This window comes from Amphiura filiformis, chromosome 1, assembly GCF_039555335.1.
Source record: "Amphiura filiformis chromosome 1, Afil_fr2py, whole genome shotgun sequence".
Classification (NCBI taxonomy): domain Eukaryota; kingdom Metazoa; phylum Echinodermata; class Ophiuroidea; order Amphilepidida; family Amphiuridae; genus Amphiura; species Amphiura filiformis.
This window is the reverse complement of record NC_092628.1, coordinates 79882315-79901186: the sequence shown is the minus strand read 5'-3', so window position 1 is coordinate 79901186 and position 18872 is coordinate 79882315. Positions and strand designations below refer to the sequence as shown.

The following is an 18872-nucleotide window of genomic DNA, read 5'->3' as shown; positions in this document are numbered from 1 at the left end:
CATATAATCCACAACCCGACCCATCCATAGGCCTACCTTTTCAGTTTTGTCTTCCTTTCTTTTCTTTTCTATTTCTCTGGCACGGAAAGTTGGTCTGTGCATATTATGCACCCCGTACGTGCGAGTCACATTGCTCAGTACGCCGACGTACTAACGCCAACGCGCTGCTGCCAGTTAGTTACGGTACGCGCTACCACTGAGTTTTGACAACAAAAAATCCCGGGAAAAAACCCCGGTTTTAACCATATTTTCACTGATTTTGAGGCCAATTCTTGGTCTTGACAGTTTTCAACCAAATAAAGTGCAATGCGTTCTCGGTATATTCTCCCGTATGAATTTGGCTGTAAAACTAAACGACGATTCATATGCCTAGAATCTATACTATTAAAGAGGAACTTGCCGATAATCGATACTTTGAAGAGGAACTGATCGATTCATCGGTATCATGTCAGAGATTATAGATGACAAATAAATTAATAAATAGATAAATAAATAAGTTCTAGCATTTCCAGATGAATGGTAATTGCATAGATAAATAGATAAATTAATAAATACAAATAATTATTTGGATTTATTGGGTGGATCAACCAATGGTGGCCCGTCATTTCGTTGCCATGCTATAGGCCTACGCACAGTAATACGCACACACGCATAGCAACCCAGCGAGCGAGCACGCGTCAACCTCAAGACGGTACGAAAATTGCGACGGTAAACAATGTAAATGCTATTACCGTTAGAAGATTTTAAGCAGTTATGTCATCATATTGAGGGGGGTCACCGACCATGGGGGGGGGGGCTTGATGGCCGCAGTTTTTCGGCAATTTTCCTGTGGAATTTTCTAAATTTTCAGATCGATTGGAGGCACATGCCTGTCCATATCATGCTACACGCAACTGATTTAAAGGTATGTAAATTTGTAATTTGAAAATAAATTTTGAGTTTTGATGCCTTTGACTATAACTTGAGTAGGCCTAGAGAGGAAGAAAGACAGAGTAGGAGAAAGGGAAAGAAAAACCTAACGTAAGATATATAGATAGAAGGAAAAAGACACAGAGAGGGAAAATGAGAAAGAAGTAAAGAAATGATGTGAGCAAAAGTAAAGAGAGATAAAAGGACTGAGAACGAAGGAAAATAAGACTGAAAGGAAAGAAAGGTTTAATGACAAGGAGCCCTGGCGAGAAATAAATAAATAAATGGTGGGAAAGGGTAGGAAAGAAAGAAAGTGAGGACGGAAGGAAGAAAGAAAGAAAGTTAAAAAAAGGTATGGCCTACCAAAAATACGCAAAATGGATTTGTGTTTTGGTCAAATTCTAATATGCAAACACGCGTTATTGGGCTGGTAAAAGCGATACCAATTGCCATAATTACCATTTCCCCCACCCCACCACCTGAAGTTACGCCTATGTAACTCAACCTTCTTGAAACCCAATGTTGCTATAGTATAGGCCTACTTGATGAAAAAGAAACAAATTTAAAAGAAAGAACGAACGAATGAAAGAAAGAAACGGCCACATACATGCGTGCAAAAGTGGAACAAATTCACACGAAGAAAGAAAGAAAGAAAGAAAGACAAAGAAAGAAAGACAGACAGACAGACAGAAAGAAAGACAACGAAAGAAAGACAGACAGAAAGAAAGACAGAAAAGAAAGAAAGACAAAGAAAGAAAGACGGAAAGAAAGACGAAAGAAAGAAAGACGGAAAGAAAGACGGAAAGAAAGACAGACAGACAGACAGACAGAAAGAAAGAAAGACAACGAAAGAAAGACAGACAGAAAGAAAGACAGAAAGAAAGAAAGACAAAGAACGAAAGAAAGAAAGAAAGAAAGAAAGAAAGAATGAATGAAAGAAAGAAAGCAAGCAAGCAAGAGAAAGGGAGAGAGAAACGAAAAGAAAGAATGGGAAAGACTAAAAAAGACAGACAGACAGACAGACAGAAAAAAAGAAAGAGCTAGAGAGAGAGAGACAGAGAGAAAGAAAGAAAGGGAACAAGCAAGAAAATAAAAGGAGAGAATTGGAATGAAATAACGGGAAAGCAGTGGTGCGCGCAAAAGGGGGGGCAGGCAGGCAATTCCCTCCCCACTTTTGTTGGTCATTCAGGGGATTCGCGGGAAAAAAATTGCCCCTTCACACTCCTAATCAGACTCCATGCGGGGAACTGAACTTCACTGCCCACGCCACTACGGGAAAGCAAGAAATGGAAAGTTTCAATAAAATATGCATTCTAATTTTTTGAAAATGCATATGTTTCATTCTTAACCAATAATTAAATAAATAAAAGTAATACAAAGAAGGGAAATTGACAGTCGCGTAGCTAGGGCTTGTGGCACCCAGGGGTACGGATAGGTGTCGCTCCTGATTCTTGAAATAATTATTGCGCGCGGAGCACAATGAAGTTGAATTACGGTCTTAAATTGATATGGCTTTGTCCTGAAATGCACGCGAAGCGCGCGAAAAGTTTGACTTTCATCGCTTAGAGGGGTGCTATGCCACTGCAAATTGAGAGCAACAACTGGGCACATACTCAAGATTTTTAATACTAAGACTTGTTTATCAGAGGCGTAGCTAGCTTTCTTGGTCAAGGGGGCAAAATTTCAATTTTGGGGCAAAGACAAAAAAATGCTGGTTGTATCATTTTGACCCGGTATTATCAGTGGGATACATACATATACCCTTTTCTTATAGCGACTGTAGAATACATGAAAAGTCTTTGAGATTTCAAAAAGGCTTTAATAGGATACCGGTAATGAGCGCGCGTAGCGCGCCCAAAAATGTATTTTACACTATTTTTGGCCATAATCGGGGTAAAAAAGGGCTTTATTGGTACATATACACGCGTAGCGCGCAAAAATTTTGTATGCTCTTGTTATTTTGGTATTTTCTTGTTTAAAACTTTTTTGACCCCCTCCTTTAGTAACCAAAACTTTTTGGTCCCCCCCTTTGTGCAACTCAAAACTTTTTGTGTCCCCCACACTTTGCCCAGTCCCCCCACCAAAGTATTTATGAACGGTCCCTTATGAAAACGTTATACAGCCTGTCTCAAAAAAATTGTGCAAGTAAAAAGCGCCCTCTATTGCAATAAGAAAATACCGTTGCTTACATCAATGTCAAGGGCGAAATTTTAGCTCTCAAATGCCGTTTGTCCGGTTCAATTTGCTTTTTTTAATCTCGAGATATGTTTAGTTAACAACGAAAGGGTAAAATCACAATTGTGCCACTTTTACTAGGGAAGAGGGCTGCACATGTAAATCAATGATAGTTGATGTTGATGCGTCTAATGCACTCCCCCTTCAGGGCTCGTGCATAAGACGCATCGACATCAGCGCGCATGCATTATTTTGTCAAATTTCTCTTCCAACAAATAATACGCGTTCATTAACCTATAAGTTTGCAATATTTGTTTGTCTTTTAACATGTCTTTAGTGACAAAGAAAACAGTATTACCATGATAAAAATCATTGACATGCACATGTATTTAAATTGGATGCATTTTCTAGAAATTAGAAAATGCTTTGAGCATGTTTTAAACAGTTTAATTGAGTAGGGTAAAGTACACTGATCAATATGCCTTTTGTTTGGAGCAAATCGATTTATATTTTCTTTGTATCCTATTGTTTTTGTCAATAATCAATATGGATAATGAGCTAAAAGGACTGCAAAGGCTCATTAATATGTAATTTTTGCCAATATTTTGCTAAAAATCAATGCATAAATGTTCATGGTACTTTTATTTTGCATACCTTTGCCCTGAAACTTGGTCAAAGTGTTTCTAATATGTTCTAATGTATTATATAGTGAACCCGCCCTCTAATTAGCATATTTGCATAATTAATGAGCTAATTTGCATAAATGCTAATTAATTATGCAAATATGCAAATTAGGGGCAGCTTCACTATATAATACATTAGGACATATTAGAAACACTTTAACCAAGTTTCAGGGCAAAATTATGCAAAATAAAAGTACCCTGAACATTTATGCATAGATTTTTAGCAAAATATTGGCAAAAATGATATGTAAATGAGCTTCTCCAGTCATTTTAGCTCATTAACTTTATTGATTATAGATAAAAACAATAAGATACAAAGAAAATATAAATTGATATATTTTGAAAACCGTATGACCGATTGACTCCAAACAAAAGGCATATTGATCAGGGTACTTTGCTCTACTCAATTAATCTGTTTAAAACATGCTTAGAGCACTTTTATAATGCCTCCATAACCACCTTAAATTGACAGCAGAATGTGAAATATCTATTTCTCTTTTAATCTGTTTTAGGTGAAAAAAGATAATCATATAATATCTGTATCATGATAAAACAGCAAAATGAATAAAAACAGTAAAAACTATTTTATTGTTGTAAACTTGATTTACATGTACAGTCTTCCCTATTAAAAGTGGCACAATTGTGATTTTACCCTTTCGTTGTTAACTAAACATATCTCGAGATTAAAACAAGCAACTTGAACAAAACAAACGGCATTTGAGAGCTGAGACTACGCCCTTGACGTTGATGTAAGCATCATGTCACAGTGGTATTTTCTAATTGCCATAGAGGGCGCTTTTCACTTGCACAATTTTTTTTGAGACAGGCTGTATACCCTTTATATGTCCAGTGCCGCCGAGAGCCATTGCGGGCCCGGGGGTAAAATGAACACCCGGGCCCTTTTTACGGGCCCATATCTTTTTCTTTGCTTTTATGGGCCCATTAAGGTATGCTTTTTTACGGGCCCCCTAAAACCCCGGGTCCGGGGGTAACGCACCCCCTTATCCCCCCTTGTCGGCGGCACTGTATATGTCCTTTAGATAAACCGACATTTAAACGTTTTCTGGCAACCTTTTCTAACCTTTTGCGAATGATGTCGAAAACGTTTTGTGTTTGCTGGGAGGTCGCCCGCCTACCATATTATGGAATGAACAAATGCAACACGGGGATGCCGATGGAGGATGCTGGACATGATGGTCATGAGCCACACCGACCTGTTAATTCAATTAGGTCATGATTTGTTTGGATATTTAGGGCCAAAGCAAATCAGGCCTTAGAAATAAAAAACAAACAATTTCTCTGAATATTGAAAATTATCTAATTTGTTTTTAAATCTTTATGATATGAATTTTCATTTCAGTATTGATATTAAGCGCTGGTTTTGCTACTTAACTTGGATGGTAAAAAGCAGGAATTTGAATGACATGATGCTTCGTTTTTGTATTCGAGAAGTTAATATGTCAAGACTCTTCAAACCTATATCGGTAAGATGAATATCAATTAATTAAAAAGATTAATTTCAACACTACACTATGGGTCTTTTTTATCTTTTCAGTTTTTTAGTCTATTGTTCAGAAACGAAAACGCAAGGGATTAAGTGAGTTGATCTGTAAATTGAATTCATTGTTAACTTTGAAGTACCACTCAGCTTATTTCATCTAAGTGGATGCATGTGTCAATAAAGGCTGGATGAGACAAGATTATGGAACACCTGTGTTTTTAATGGTCTTTTCTGTGTCGCCCTTCCCTCGTATCAATGTATATATATCTCCCTATTTTGCTTCCTCCTCCCCTTCGAATGATCAGTCTCCCCACTCCCTCCCCGGTCCCTTCTTCTCGAGTTCTTCTCTTTCTAGTCTTTCCGTCTCTCCGTCTCCTCTCTTTCTTCCTCGCAATATTAGGCCTATATTTTAAGAAATGAGGTACATTCTACCGGGAGCTCTTTTCTTATCATAAATAACGTACAGGTTTTCTCATCCGGAGGATCGTAAAAATCCTCTAGTGGTGAACCCGAAAGCCGTGTATTTTAAAACAAAATCACCCACCTTTGCACAGTATTTCTGTGGGACATGTGTCACCTGAGAGCACATCAGACACATCGAATTGCATTTTCAAATAATTTTTTGAAATTCGCAATATAATACACATTTTATGGCAAATTATTAAAATTGATATTTTTGAAATTTAAGAGTCTAATATATGAAAAGCCGTCCATCATATGAAAATTTTGACCTTTCGTATTGAAGATATAGATTTTTCCCCCAAACACCATCAAAATTGAGGTCTTTTGGGGGGGGGGGAAATTTATATATTCAATATGAAAGGTCAACATTTTCAATTGATGGTCGGCTTTTTCCAGCTACATACACTTTAAGGTACATATCATTATATTTATAAAGTTTACTTTGAGGACTGTTAATTTTAAATGTCAACCTTGGCAAGCAGTCACGGAAATTGTCTCCTCCTGAATACTGCTGTTATCTTGGTGTTTTTTGTGTGTGTGTGTGGGGGGGTGTGGGGTTTGTTTTACAGAAATTTTACAGAATTTATTTCAGAAATACATTTAATGATAATTTGTTTATACTTTCGCTGGAATCACTGATGGGACTTTAACTAGGCCTTAGTAAACCAGGTGCGTACTTTATCAAGCTGTAGCTAATAAAACTAATGACAGGTCAATAGTATTTAAAGGTGGGTGACCTGATTGACAGCGTCATCCCCAACTTTACCCTATCAAAATGCAGATTTTGGTATCAGGTGAAAGCTCATATTTTTCTCATTAACATATTGAAATTAGGCATTCCAAATCGGTATGTTAACCATGTTAACGAAGAAATCGTCAAAAACTGCCGAATTAGTACCACATTTTTTACTAATTCACCAGTTTTTTGATGATATCTTCGGAAATACACCGATTTGGAACTCCTAATTTCAGTATGTTAATGAAAAAAATAGGATCTTTCATTCGATATCAATCTATTACGTGATCATGATGATTATCATTAATAAAAACACTGTAGACTACCAGTTTTACGCTGTATGTCAGTAATTCCATAAATGTTCATTTACAATGAACATTTACATGATCTTTTTGCATGAATGCTTGAAAGGGACAACAGTTTATGTTTTTACAGAATTTGATTGTCCAAATATATCAGGTCACCTTCCTTTAAGTGATTTATATCAACCCACTCTTCTAAATTATTGTAGGCACCTGTGTGCATTTTGTGCAACTTTGCAGAGTTTTATCCGTTTTTTCGCATTAGCGAACCAGGTGTGTACTTTCATCTAGCTATAGGCTAAAAATGACGACAAGAATCGGGTCATTAGTATGCACTTTCAAAGATTATACGTTTTATGTAGCTATTAAGTTATGGTAGAAAAAAGTCACATCACAAAATAGTGAGAATCTTGGTCTAACGACGAACAGTTGGTTATCATGTTTATCATTTGAAATAATCTTAGTCGTGTAACGAATCGTGGAGAATATTCCTAGAAACAACCACAAGTTGTTCTTACGACGATATTACGCGAACAATAATTGGTAAAATTGTAAATGATAATAAGTATGTTAATTTTAAAGCTTAAATTTTAGAATATAAATTGTGCATGGTGTACCCCAAGGCTAAATTCTCGGATCTCTATTATTGTATTATATTATGAACGATAATAAATGCATGAAAGTTTTTCCAATTTATTCTCTCTGGTCATTTCGCAACAACTCAAATAAAAATATCATTAGTAAGGTATTTTTAAAATAAGAAATGTATCGTGAACCAGATACAAACACAATGGGATCAATTTTTTGATACCGAAGGAAACGGAATATAAGCACTAGAAGGCTATATATTTGTACACAAATACGGCTATACCCGCATGTTATCGGTTTACCCAAACTTACAGTCCTTATTTGCTGAGGACTTAAAAAAGAAATAATTGTAAAAAGTCGCCCAATTGGGCAGAAAATGTGTAAAAAGTGAAAGTCACAAGCTTTAATTGAATGTAGGTTGCACTGTCGTAGCACTTAAAATAAAGAAATTGTAAAAAGTCCCCTCAGGGGAGTCATCTCTCTTACTCTCCATAGGTTGCTGTTGTCAGTCTCTCTTACTCACAGTGAGGCTATGCAATATGATTAGGGGGAAACTATTCCAGAGGGAGTATGTAAATTAAATGGAACAGCCATTTCAGAGGGAGTATGTAAATTAAACGGAACAGCCTTTTTGGGCCATTTCAGAGGGAGTATGTAAATTAAATGGAACAGCCAATGGGTAATAGTCTCTTATTCACAGTGAGGCTATGCAATATGAGTAGGGGAAAACTATTTCAGAGGGAGTATGTAAATTAAATGGAACAGCCATTTCAGAGGGAGTATGTAAATTAAACGGAACAGCCTATTTTGGGGCCATTTCAGAGGGAGTATGTAAATTGAATGGAACAGCCAATGGGTATGTAATTTAACTGGAACAGCCTTAACGCTTCACACTGGTATTTCCAATTACCATTCATATATCTATTATAATACGGATCTGTCTGTTTAGGCCTACGTGTGTGTGGTGGTTGGGTGGATGTTAGTAACAATATAATTCTCTGTGTACAAATTCGCCCAATTGGGCAGAAAATGTGTAAAAAGTGAAAGTCCAAGTCACAAGCTTTAATTAAAAGTAGGTTGCACTGTCGTAGCACTTAAAATAAAGAAATTGCAAAAAGGTTGCTGTTGTCAGTATCTCTTACTCACAGTGAGGCTATGCAATATGATTAGGGAAACTATTCCAGAGGGAGTATGTTAATTAAATGGAACAGCCATTTCAGAGGGAGTATGTAAATTAAACGGAACAGCCTTTTGGGGCCATTTCAGAGGGAGTATGTAAATTAAATGGAACAGCCAATGGGTAGGTAATTTAAATGGAACAGCCTTAACGCTTCACGCTGGTATTTCCTATTATGATATAATACGATCTGTCTGTTTAGTTCTACGTGTATGGGGTGGATGGGTGTGTGGGTGTTAGTAACAATATACTTCTTATGGGAAAGCTATTCCAGAGGGAGTATGTAAATTAAATGGAACAACCATTTCAGAGGGAGTATGTAAATTAAATGGAACAGCCTATTTTGTGGCCGTTTCAGAGGGAGTATGTAAATTAAATGGAACAGCCAATGGGTATGTAATTTAACTGGAACAGCCTTAACGTTGATGTCATCTATATTATAATTACACTATTCTCTGTGGATCTGTTTAGTCCTACGTGTATGGGGTGGGTGTTAGTAACAATATAATTCTCAGGTGCAATCTGTGTACAAACTCTGAGCCCTGAAGCTGCTTTATTTGATGAGAAACAACCGGCCCTTTGTTTTAACATTTGGGGCCCTGGTGGGGCCCATAGTATTTGATTTATGAGCTCATGAACATATATTGAAGTATAATTCTCAGGTGCTCTCAGTAGACTCAAGCTGGGCACTGTAGCTGGTTTATTTACTGAGTAATGGCAGGCCCTATATTTTAGCGTTTGGGGCCCTGGGGCCCATATTATGTGACACATGGGGCTCATATGTACATATAACAATATAATTCTCAGGTGCAATCTGTGTACAAACTCTGAGCCCTGAAGCTGCTTTATTTGATGAGAAACGGCCGGCCCTTTGTTTTAACATTTGGGGCCCTGGGGCCCATAATATTTGACTTATGGGGCTCATGTACATATGTCGAAGTATAATTTTCAAGTGCTATCAGTAAACTCAAGCTGGGCATCGTAGCTGCTTTATTCACTGAGTAACGGCCGGCCCTATGTTTTAGCGTTTGGGGCTCTGGGCCCATATTATGTGACATATGGAGGTTATATATACATATGACAATATAATAATAAAGACCTATCTGTGTACCAAATCTGAACCCTGTAGCTACTTTATTTGCTGAGAAACGGTCGGCCCTTTGTTTTAACATTTGGGTCCCTGGGGCCCCTAGCCTTGTAAATCTGGGGCCAAAATGGGCAAAAGGCACATCTACAACTTAGGGCCCATACATATGCCATATATGAGCCCCAGTGATCTTGTACTTTTAGAGCTAGGCTTGTCAATCTGTTGCACCATATTGTTAACATTTGGGCCCCTGGGGCCCATAATATATAACATATGGGGCTCTTGGATATTTGTAAATATAGAGTACCCCTGGGGCTATCACTGGACCAACTCAGGGCCCTGAGGCTGCTTCATTTGATGAGAAACGGCGTGCTTTGTATTTTCACATTTGGGCCCCTGGGGCCCGTGACCTTTGACCTCTGGGGCCAAGATGGGCAAAAGGCACTTCCACGGGGTAGGGCCCATAAGTGTACCACATATGGGCCCTGGGGCCCTTGTAGTTTTAGCGCTAGCCTTGACAGAATGATGTGTTTGATAGGAGAAGGAGGAGGAGGAGGAGGAAGAGGAGGAGGAGATGAAACCCCAGAATGGCAATATACCCGTTCATGCTTCGCATGCGGGTATAATAACAAGATAAATGAGTATGCCAGGTAATGGTTTAGACAGATTGATAAATACGGTATGCGCCTCCCACCATGCACTTGGTTGATGGATTGTAAAACGACCTCGAGGCGGCGGCCATCCCCCCATGTCACCCCATGTCAAAAGAAATCTATACGCCACTGGTTGAGCTAAAATATATCACCAAATTGAGTGAATTCTAAAAGAAAATCAGAAACTGGAGATGAAATACACATCCCGGGCCCCCCCCCCCCCCCTCACACACACACCCCCACACACCCCCACCCACACCCACCCCCCTTGCACACACACAACCTGCTTGGGCATCGAGGCACAGCGTCATCATCCCTATATCTTCGTGTCAAAAATTGCCGTGATAGTACGGCGAATCCTCTCGTTTTTCAATAGCTACGCATGGCGATTTTGCTCGAGATAGGCCGAGCGACTCAGGCTAAGCATAGTACGACTATCATTATGAGATACCACCAAGTTCTATTCTATTACGATTTGCGCATGCTCTAGTATCCCATTATGGTGTTGCTATTACAAGGAAATTCGATTTGTTTTGAGGTAAACCCCAGGTTTTGTTTTTGGGTGGGTGCGGCGTGCCGCACCCACCCTGTATTCTCTGACTATTGACCTACTTTTTCACATGCCGCAGTGTTGAGAAAATATTCGTGCCGGTTATATCCCAAACACCCACAGAGGTGATAGTTTACGGCGAGTTTTGTAATTATTACTTGATTTTGATATGTAAGTAATACGATAAAGTCGTCATAGGCAGTAATGTGTTTGTATTAAAAGAAATAACGAAAATAATTATTTAAGTAATAGAAATACTATTTGGAAATTGCAGCAAGATTTGCAGATGTTTTTATTTGAACAGTACCAGTTCACCAGTTTTGCTAGTTTTCCTAATCTTTGGGCTAAATTAATAGCATCGTGAAGGTCATATATATCATTTTATACTGACAGCTTCAGCATGTAGGCCTATACTCTGCATTGCTCTACCAAAAAGGAATTACTATCAAACCCACAAATTTATCCAATTACCCCCTGCTGATGCCCAATTATAGAGCTATCAAAATGGTGTAAAAATATCCCATAATACCATTATTACATAACAATTTTCTATCTTTTGGCTTGTCTACTGTGGTTTATCATTGGGGTGCCCTAGTCTAGCCTGGAGTGAATTTGGCTGAAGGGATAATTACATTTGTACTAGTAATTGGTCCTGGATAAACATCCCTTTTTCATAGAGCAAGAGGACTATACTTAAATACAGCTTGTATGTGCATTGTGTTCAGTGTGTACATAGGCTATTTACTTTTCAAATCTTGTGACAAATAGTGCTTGTATAAGGTATTATAGACAAATTATTGCATGTGCACCAGTAGAAATATGAATGAATATTTTATTCCCTGGATTATGTTTGTTGGGACAAAATAATGATATAGTTTGACGCTTTGAAATACAGTTATGTTAATCATAATAAAGTTACAAAGTTAAAAAATAATATCGAAATATTGTAAAATCAAACATTTCCACTCATAAGTTGCAATACAACATATTGAGGAAATTGATATGACAGATTTTTAAACTTTGATATGGAAAGATACCCCATCCCTGTTGTCTCACCAGAGAAGATGAGCAGAAGTCTTTCTATCTGATGATAAAAAAAAAACCTCTAGGTATGATTACGAAAATGTTTTAAATAACTATTATCTACAAAAGTTTTATAACCATGTTTTATATAAAACGTTAACATAAAACGTCTTGTGTTATGATGTGAAGGGTTAATATAAAAACAGGGAAAATCTGTTCCAACTGACCAGCAGAGAACAAAGGATAAGCAATAGATCAAATTAAAATCAGGAAAATATGACACAACCTCCAATGGGGAATAACAAACGTATAAACGTATAAAGTTAAAAACTCTTTTAACTTTGTTTTATACGTTTTGTGTTATTCCCCTATTGGAAATCGATGTTGTGTCATATTTCCCTGTTTTTAATTGTGAACTTGACTTACTCATTCTTTCATTTCTCTTGACAATTTTTCATTTGCCCACCCTATTCCTTTTAAAGGAATTTTATTAATACACTAACTTGAAATTAAATACACTAATTAGCGGCCATTGCTGTTGGCTCTGGATACATTTTTACTGCATTTTTGGCGTAACGATTTTTAAATCGTAACCCAGCAAACACAAAACGTTTTCGACATCATTCGCAAAAGGTTACAAAAGGTTGTCAGAAAACGTTTAAATGTCGGGTTATATAAAGGGTATATTAAGGGTATAGAACGTTTTCATAACATTAAAAAACATTTTTTTTGATAATCTACTGCCCAGCAAAAACAAAATGTTTTACATAAAACGTTTAAGTGTCGGGTTATATAAAGGGTATAAAAACGTTTTAATAACATTCCAAAAACATTTTTGAAAACCTGATACAAAACATTCTAAATCGTAACCCAGCAAACACAAAACGTTTTCGACATCATTCGCAAAAGGTTACAAAAGGTTGTCAGAAAACGTTTAAATGTCGGGTTATATAAAGGGTATATTAAGAGTATAAAACGTTTTCATAACCTTAAAAAACATTTTTTGATAATCTACTGCCCAGCAAAAACAAAATGTTTTACATAAAACGTTTAAGTGTCGGGTTATATAAAGGGTATAAAAACGTTTTAATAACATTCCAAAAACATTTTTGAAAACCTGATACAAAACATTCTAAACAGAATGTTATTTTGGGGTGACAAAGTATTTTGCGAAAAATGTATGCCCAAAATATTTGTAATAACGTTTTAAAAACGTTGTCATGACCTTTATATAACCCGACATTTAAATGTTATATAAACGTTTTGAAAAAAACATTGTAAGAACATTTCTGTGGTTGCTGGGTGCAAATATTTTAATAATTTTAAGTGTTGACAAAATATTTGGCAAAAAATGTTTGCAAAAATAGTTTACAATAACAATTTTAAAACATTTTAAAAATATTGTTATAGTGTGTTTTCATACAAAACGTTATAAAACGTTTTCATGACCTTTATATAACCCGACATTTTAATGTTATTAAAACGTTTTTACCTAAACCAAAAGCCAAAATATAACTTATTTAAAATGTTTTTAAAACATTTTTGTGTTTGCTGGGAAGTTAAAATTGTGATATATTTAATTTTGTGAATTTATACAATTATATAAAGGAACACAAATAGCCCATTCACCTAAAATCCAGGTGCTTGTATTGAATATTCGATCACACGTGTATATCACAATGCATATGTAAACTTTCTTTATCTATGTCAACAATATAATATTGATTTCACTAACGGAGTATGGAGCTGTATGAAAAAAATATTTATAATATAGGGTGTTGACCAAGACGCCAACGTGCAGTGTCTTCCCCCCCCCCCCCTAAAATAGCCCCTTAATCCGTACATGGCATTTTGAATGGATGCGGTGAATTTAGTGCATGTACTGATATTAAAACATAACAATACTTTAATTATAAACCTCAAGAATTATTCTAGAAGAAATCTAGTCTAGTTGTGTATTGAATATTATTATTTTTCTTCAAAGCTACGTACCTCCACAAACGTAGGCACGGCAGTTCGTGGATTCCTTCGCCGTTCCTCTACAATAGCTAATGTTAGCAACATACCATCGTCCACAAGTCCTGTATGTTCGTATAATGAATGGGATCATTTGGAAGAAGTCATTGTTGGACGTGCAGAAGGTGCCACTGTTCCTCCCTTAACTGTAGCCATCAAGGTATGACATAGTAAACTATAGGAAAATAATGACATTTCGTCGGTCGCATCACACCCGGTACTATTCGAGATATTTCACTTTTTTGAGAAAATTTGTGTGTAGTAATATGTTTTGGAGCTTCAAATCTACCAACTTACAGACTTTAATTCTGTCTAATTAAGGAGATATGAAACTTTGATTTTGGTCTATTTGCTGATTTCTTAATTTTTAATTTAAAAAAAAAATTGTATACAAATATTGATTGCTATGAGGAGCATGGTTAAAATGATAGGCCCAAGGTCAAAGGGCATAGTCATGGGTTTTGAGATCACCATTTTAAGCATGTCCCGAATATGAAGAAGACCTTGTAATTTTAGGCACAAAATAAAGTGCCCTCCCGAAAAATTCCACCACAAATATGGGTACACACAAATATGGGCACACACCCATAATTCTTAATATTATAAAATAGTGTTATTTAAGTGTTGACGATATATTGGCAAAAAATATTTTACACCAACATTTTGAAAACATTAAAAAAAATATTTTTGTAATGTCTTTTTTTTAACAAGTTCATTAGGAATGTTGATTTCAACCAAAGAAATTTTTAATAGAAATAGAGTCGCAATATATTATATAATGCTTTGTTCGTTTGATGCCGATTAGAAGTTGCGACAGGCTATTAATAAAAGTGGTACCATTGTTTCGAACAAAGGGGTTCCGCCATTAAATTGGTCACTGATCCGGCATCATATTTAACTCTCTACACAACAGGCGAGTATCAATAAGTGACCACAATACAGTCATGTGTAAGGGCAGTCATGTGTAAAGTGGTACCATTGTTCCCACGTATCCCAAATGTGTGCTTGTGTGGGTCTGAAGTCTATAAAGGAGGCTTTAGCTGTCGTTGCAATCATCTTTACCACCCACCTGACTTTAGGTTGAATGCTCTTGCTGATCGATTACACATTAGAATATATGAAGGCTGCCATTTCCACATATCTATATTACACTATAATGGTAATCGCTATACATGTAAGTATAAGTATAGGCCTAGTATAAAGGTTGTTTTTAAGAAATGTCCATTAAATTTTATTTTAAGAAGGAGATTGGTATAGAAATAGTGGCGTACCCAATGAGGGGAGGGGGTTGGGAAGGGGCAGTTTCACCCCTGTGAGAAGTCTTGGGAGAGGAGGAGGGAGGAAGAGGGGATGAGGGGATATGGAGAATGAGAGAGGGCTGGAGGAAGGAAGAAATGAAAAGATATAATAAAGACAAGTAGATAAATAGAAATGTAAGGAAAATGATGGGAATGAGAGAGGGAGGGTGAGAGAGGACAAGGAGAGCGAGGGAGTGATAAAGTGTAGGTCAAGGAAAGAATAAGTACAGAGAAGGGAAAAGAAAGGAATGATGAATACATTTAATAATAATTATTAGGCCTATATAATAACTAAACACATAACAGCACTGGGCAGCCATTCAATGATGTCAATGCCTTTATTCGTTACGTAATTAAAACGCCCAGTCAGATGTATTTCACACCTGCCAAACACAAGTCACCAGTTTCGAAAACTGGACGTTGAATGTACACTCTCATGAATATTGATTGGCAACATTTTCCAATATGTCAGCGCTCAAATCGGAAACAATAGAACACTCACTGCAGAGCGTTGATTTCAACTGTCAATTTTGTTCATTGTGAACAATTCCTATAAAAAACGAATTTTTTTAAACTCACGTTTTAGTGACGTTTCACCACTACACTAGTGGCTTCTTCAGGCTGGCAACTCGTCACATCTAACTGATGAAGTCAGATGTGATGAGTTGCGTCTGAAGAAGCCACTAGTGTAGTGGTATTGTAACCAGCAGGTTATGAAGTTTGCCATTATATTCTGTCATCACAGTCGTTGGGCTGTGCTCAGCTCGTGTAATAACATACACACTTTTGATTTTAATTTTAAAGGGTTCAACTGTTGAGGAGAATTGGAATTTCTTCTCCAAGTATGGTGGTAGAAGTTTTCCTTTAGATCATGTTAAGAAAGCCAAGGCTGAACTTGAGGAGTTCTGCTCTGTCCTTAGGCGAGAAGGTGTCATTGTCCGAAGACCAGATGTTGTTGATTTTAGCGTCAAGTACACAACACCAGATTTTACTTCAACAGGTATGTACAATACTTACTTACTTACTTACTTACTTACTTACTTACTTACTTACTTACTTACTTACTTACTTACTTACTTACTGACTCAAATCCACTACCTAATGGAGACTGAACATATGGAGACATTCTGTGAGTTCGGCACTATCCCTGTGAAACGTATCCTATGGAGACGTCTTTACAAGCTACTCATACATACCTAATGGAGACTGATCTTACTTACTCATACAATACCTAATGGAGACTGATCTTACATTCTCTCTATGGAGACGTACTTACAAGCTACTCATTCAATACTTAATGGAGACTAATCTTACATAATATGAGTTGAGCACTATCCCTGTGATAGGCCATTTATACTTGCCCTATGGAGACGTCTTACAAGCTAGTCACAAGCAGTCCCTAATGGAGACTAACTTACGTTCTTGGTTTTTTGCAGTGTGAAATGTAGCTAAATGTATTTCCTAATATAGCATGATTAACAGCCATTGTACATTCTCCCCGGGACATTGTAATGGATGTGTAATGAACCTTACAAAATGTACCGAGAAAAAGTAAAAAAAAAAATTGAAAAATAAAAATAATAGGCCTACTCTTAGCCAAACTAGAAACAATTCTGAGAGGCTTTGTCGAAGCGACAGGTTACTTGTATTAAGGTCACATAAAAAATAAAAAAGTTGTTTCTTATCCCCCCCCCCTCAAAATCTTGTTTAGATTTTTCAAAATATTTTTGCTTTGGAATACTTTAGAAAAAAACCTTATGCATATGAATAAGTTTATTAGAGAACATGGATCAATTCCGATGGGGCAAAAAGGGAGTTTTTGAGGGGTCAACACCAACAATTGTCCCCCTCAAAATTGGGTCTAGTACTCTAAGATAACAACATAATAATTATGACACAAAAGAACCGGCTGTTACTGGGCAGAAGGTCAATTATATTTTAATCACAACACCACATGAAAATCTTATTATAAAACTTGCTACAAGAGTTATGAAGGGTAAGGAACACAATGACACCCTGTTCTTGGTCAAATCTCATTTGGTAAGTTAAGGTTGGGGTACTACTTTAATGAGAAAGGGATAGATTCACAAAACACTCTGGACACATTTTATTCTGAGGATTTCTTTTAGAATACCCTATCACTGTAGGTTTTCAATGGGGGTCTTTTATGAACGACCCATACACATTGTGGCTTTAAGTTTGTGTAGCACTGTGATTTTGGGCTATCTTTTAGAATACCCTACCATTTTTTACATTCACAGTGTATGTGTATGGGTCGTTCATAAAAGACCCCCATTGAAAACCTACAGTGGTAGGGTATTTGCCCTCAAAAAACAATTCTTTTTTTTTTTTTTTTTTTTTTGCAATACTAAACATGTTATTATTTGGAACTAGAAGTACTTTGAAACAATCTGCAGACAAAAATTCATCATGCAGACTGCATGAAAAACAGCATGTTGAGATATTCAAGTTTGAGGGTATCATTTCTGAAGAGTTCTTGCACATTACACGACTTTTAAGGAGTAACAAAAAGCAGCACAAAATTTGGCAAAAAAATGTTTGTAAGTATATTTCATACAAATGATACAAGATCCATTCCACCCAAATTTGCATGAATTTGATACTAAGTCTTCCCAATTCAAGTATAAATTGTGCAACACCGTACTAAAACATTAGACTAGTCCTTGTCATTACGGCCCCTTGGGTTTATAGGTGGTTATCTGCATGGCTGCATTAATCACATTTTATCCTACAAAAATTGGCTGATGGGCCACCTTGCATGCATTATAATTGTGTTATACAATGTATATGACAGCAAACAGTCTCCTGCATTGATTTTTGTAGGAAAAAAACAAAAAAAACAAAAAACAAGAACAAACAAAAACACATCCAAACAGGACTGAAATTGAGTATATGTGACCAGGAAAGTTGCCCTGATGTGACGCATCATGTCGAAAGGTACATCATGGTAGATGGCACATGTTACTGGTTTTGTTAGCTATTTGATATTACATGCTGCTGGCAGTCATACATAACAATCACTTTATATTTGATGACATTCATTGTTAGGGAGTCTAGTTAGAAGATTAGACCAAAAGGATCAAAAGCAAGAGCAATAAGGGTCGGTTCATAGTGCATATTCGAAGACGAATATTCGGCTTCGAATACTTTTTGTGACGTCAAAATATATACGGCAACGAATAAAATATGAGTTGAACCAGATTAAATATCGCGCAACTGATAGCGAGATACTATTGATTTACATGAAAGGCTCGAGGTCACCTGAATATCGTTCGACGAACGATGATTTCAAAAATCCCCAATGAAAATTAAAGGATCTGGAATGAGCGTTTTGAGCGTTTCGACAGTATTTTTGTGGGACATGAGAGCACATCAGACATATCGAATTACATTATGAATACGAAGAATGTCTTTCTGATATCAAATAATTTTCATTTTTTGAAATTCACGATATAGGGCCTAATACAAATTTTATGACAAATTATTAGAATGTGATATTTTTCACATATTGATACATAACAGTCCTCGAAGTAAATATTATAAATCTAATGATATTTTCTTAAGTGTATGTAGCTGGGAGGAAAAGCCGGCGATCAATTGAAAATTTTGCCTTTCATATTGAAGATATGGATTTTTCCCCAAAAAGACCTAATTTTTTTGGTGTTTTGGGGAAAAAATCCATATCTTCAAT

At 36.5% G+C, this 18872-nt stretch overlaps 1 protein-coding gene across 1 annotated transcript in view; it reads left to right on the top strand.

Moving 5' to 3' along the window:
• The window catches only part of LOC140154263 (glycine amidinotransferase, mitochondrial-like), an 85809-nt gene that overhangs the window by 10438 nt on the left and 56499 nt on the right, over positions 1–18872 (top strand). Inside the window, exons 2-4 of the mRNA XM_072176852.1 lie at positions 5128–5251; positions 13831–14022; positions 15965–16160. Of these exons, the coding sequence (XP_072032953.1) occupies positions 5165–5251; positions 13831–14022; positions 15965–16160 (475 nt within the window). The 5' untranslated portion in view covers positions 5128–5164. The remainder of the gene's footprint in view (positions 1–5127; positions 5252–13830; positions 14023–15964; positions 16161–18872) is intronic.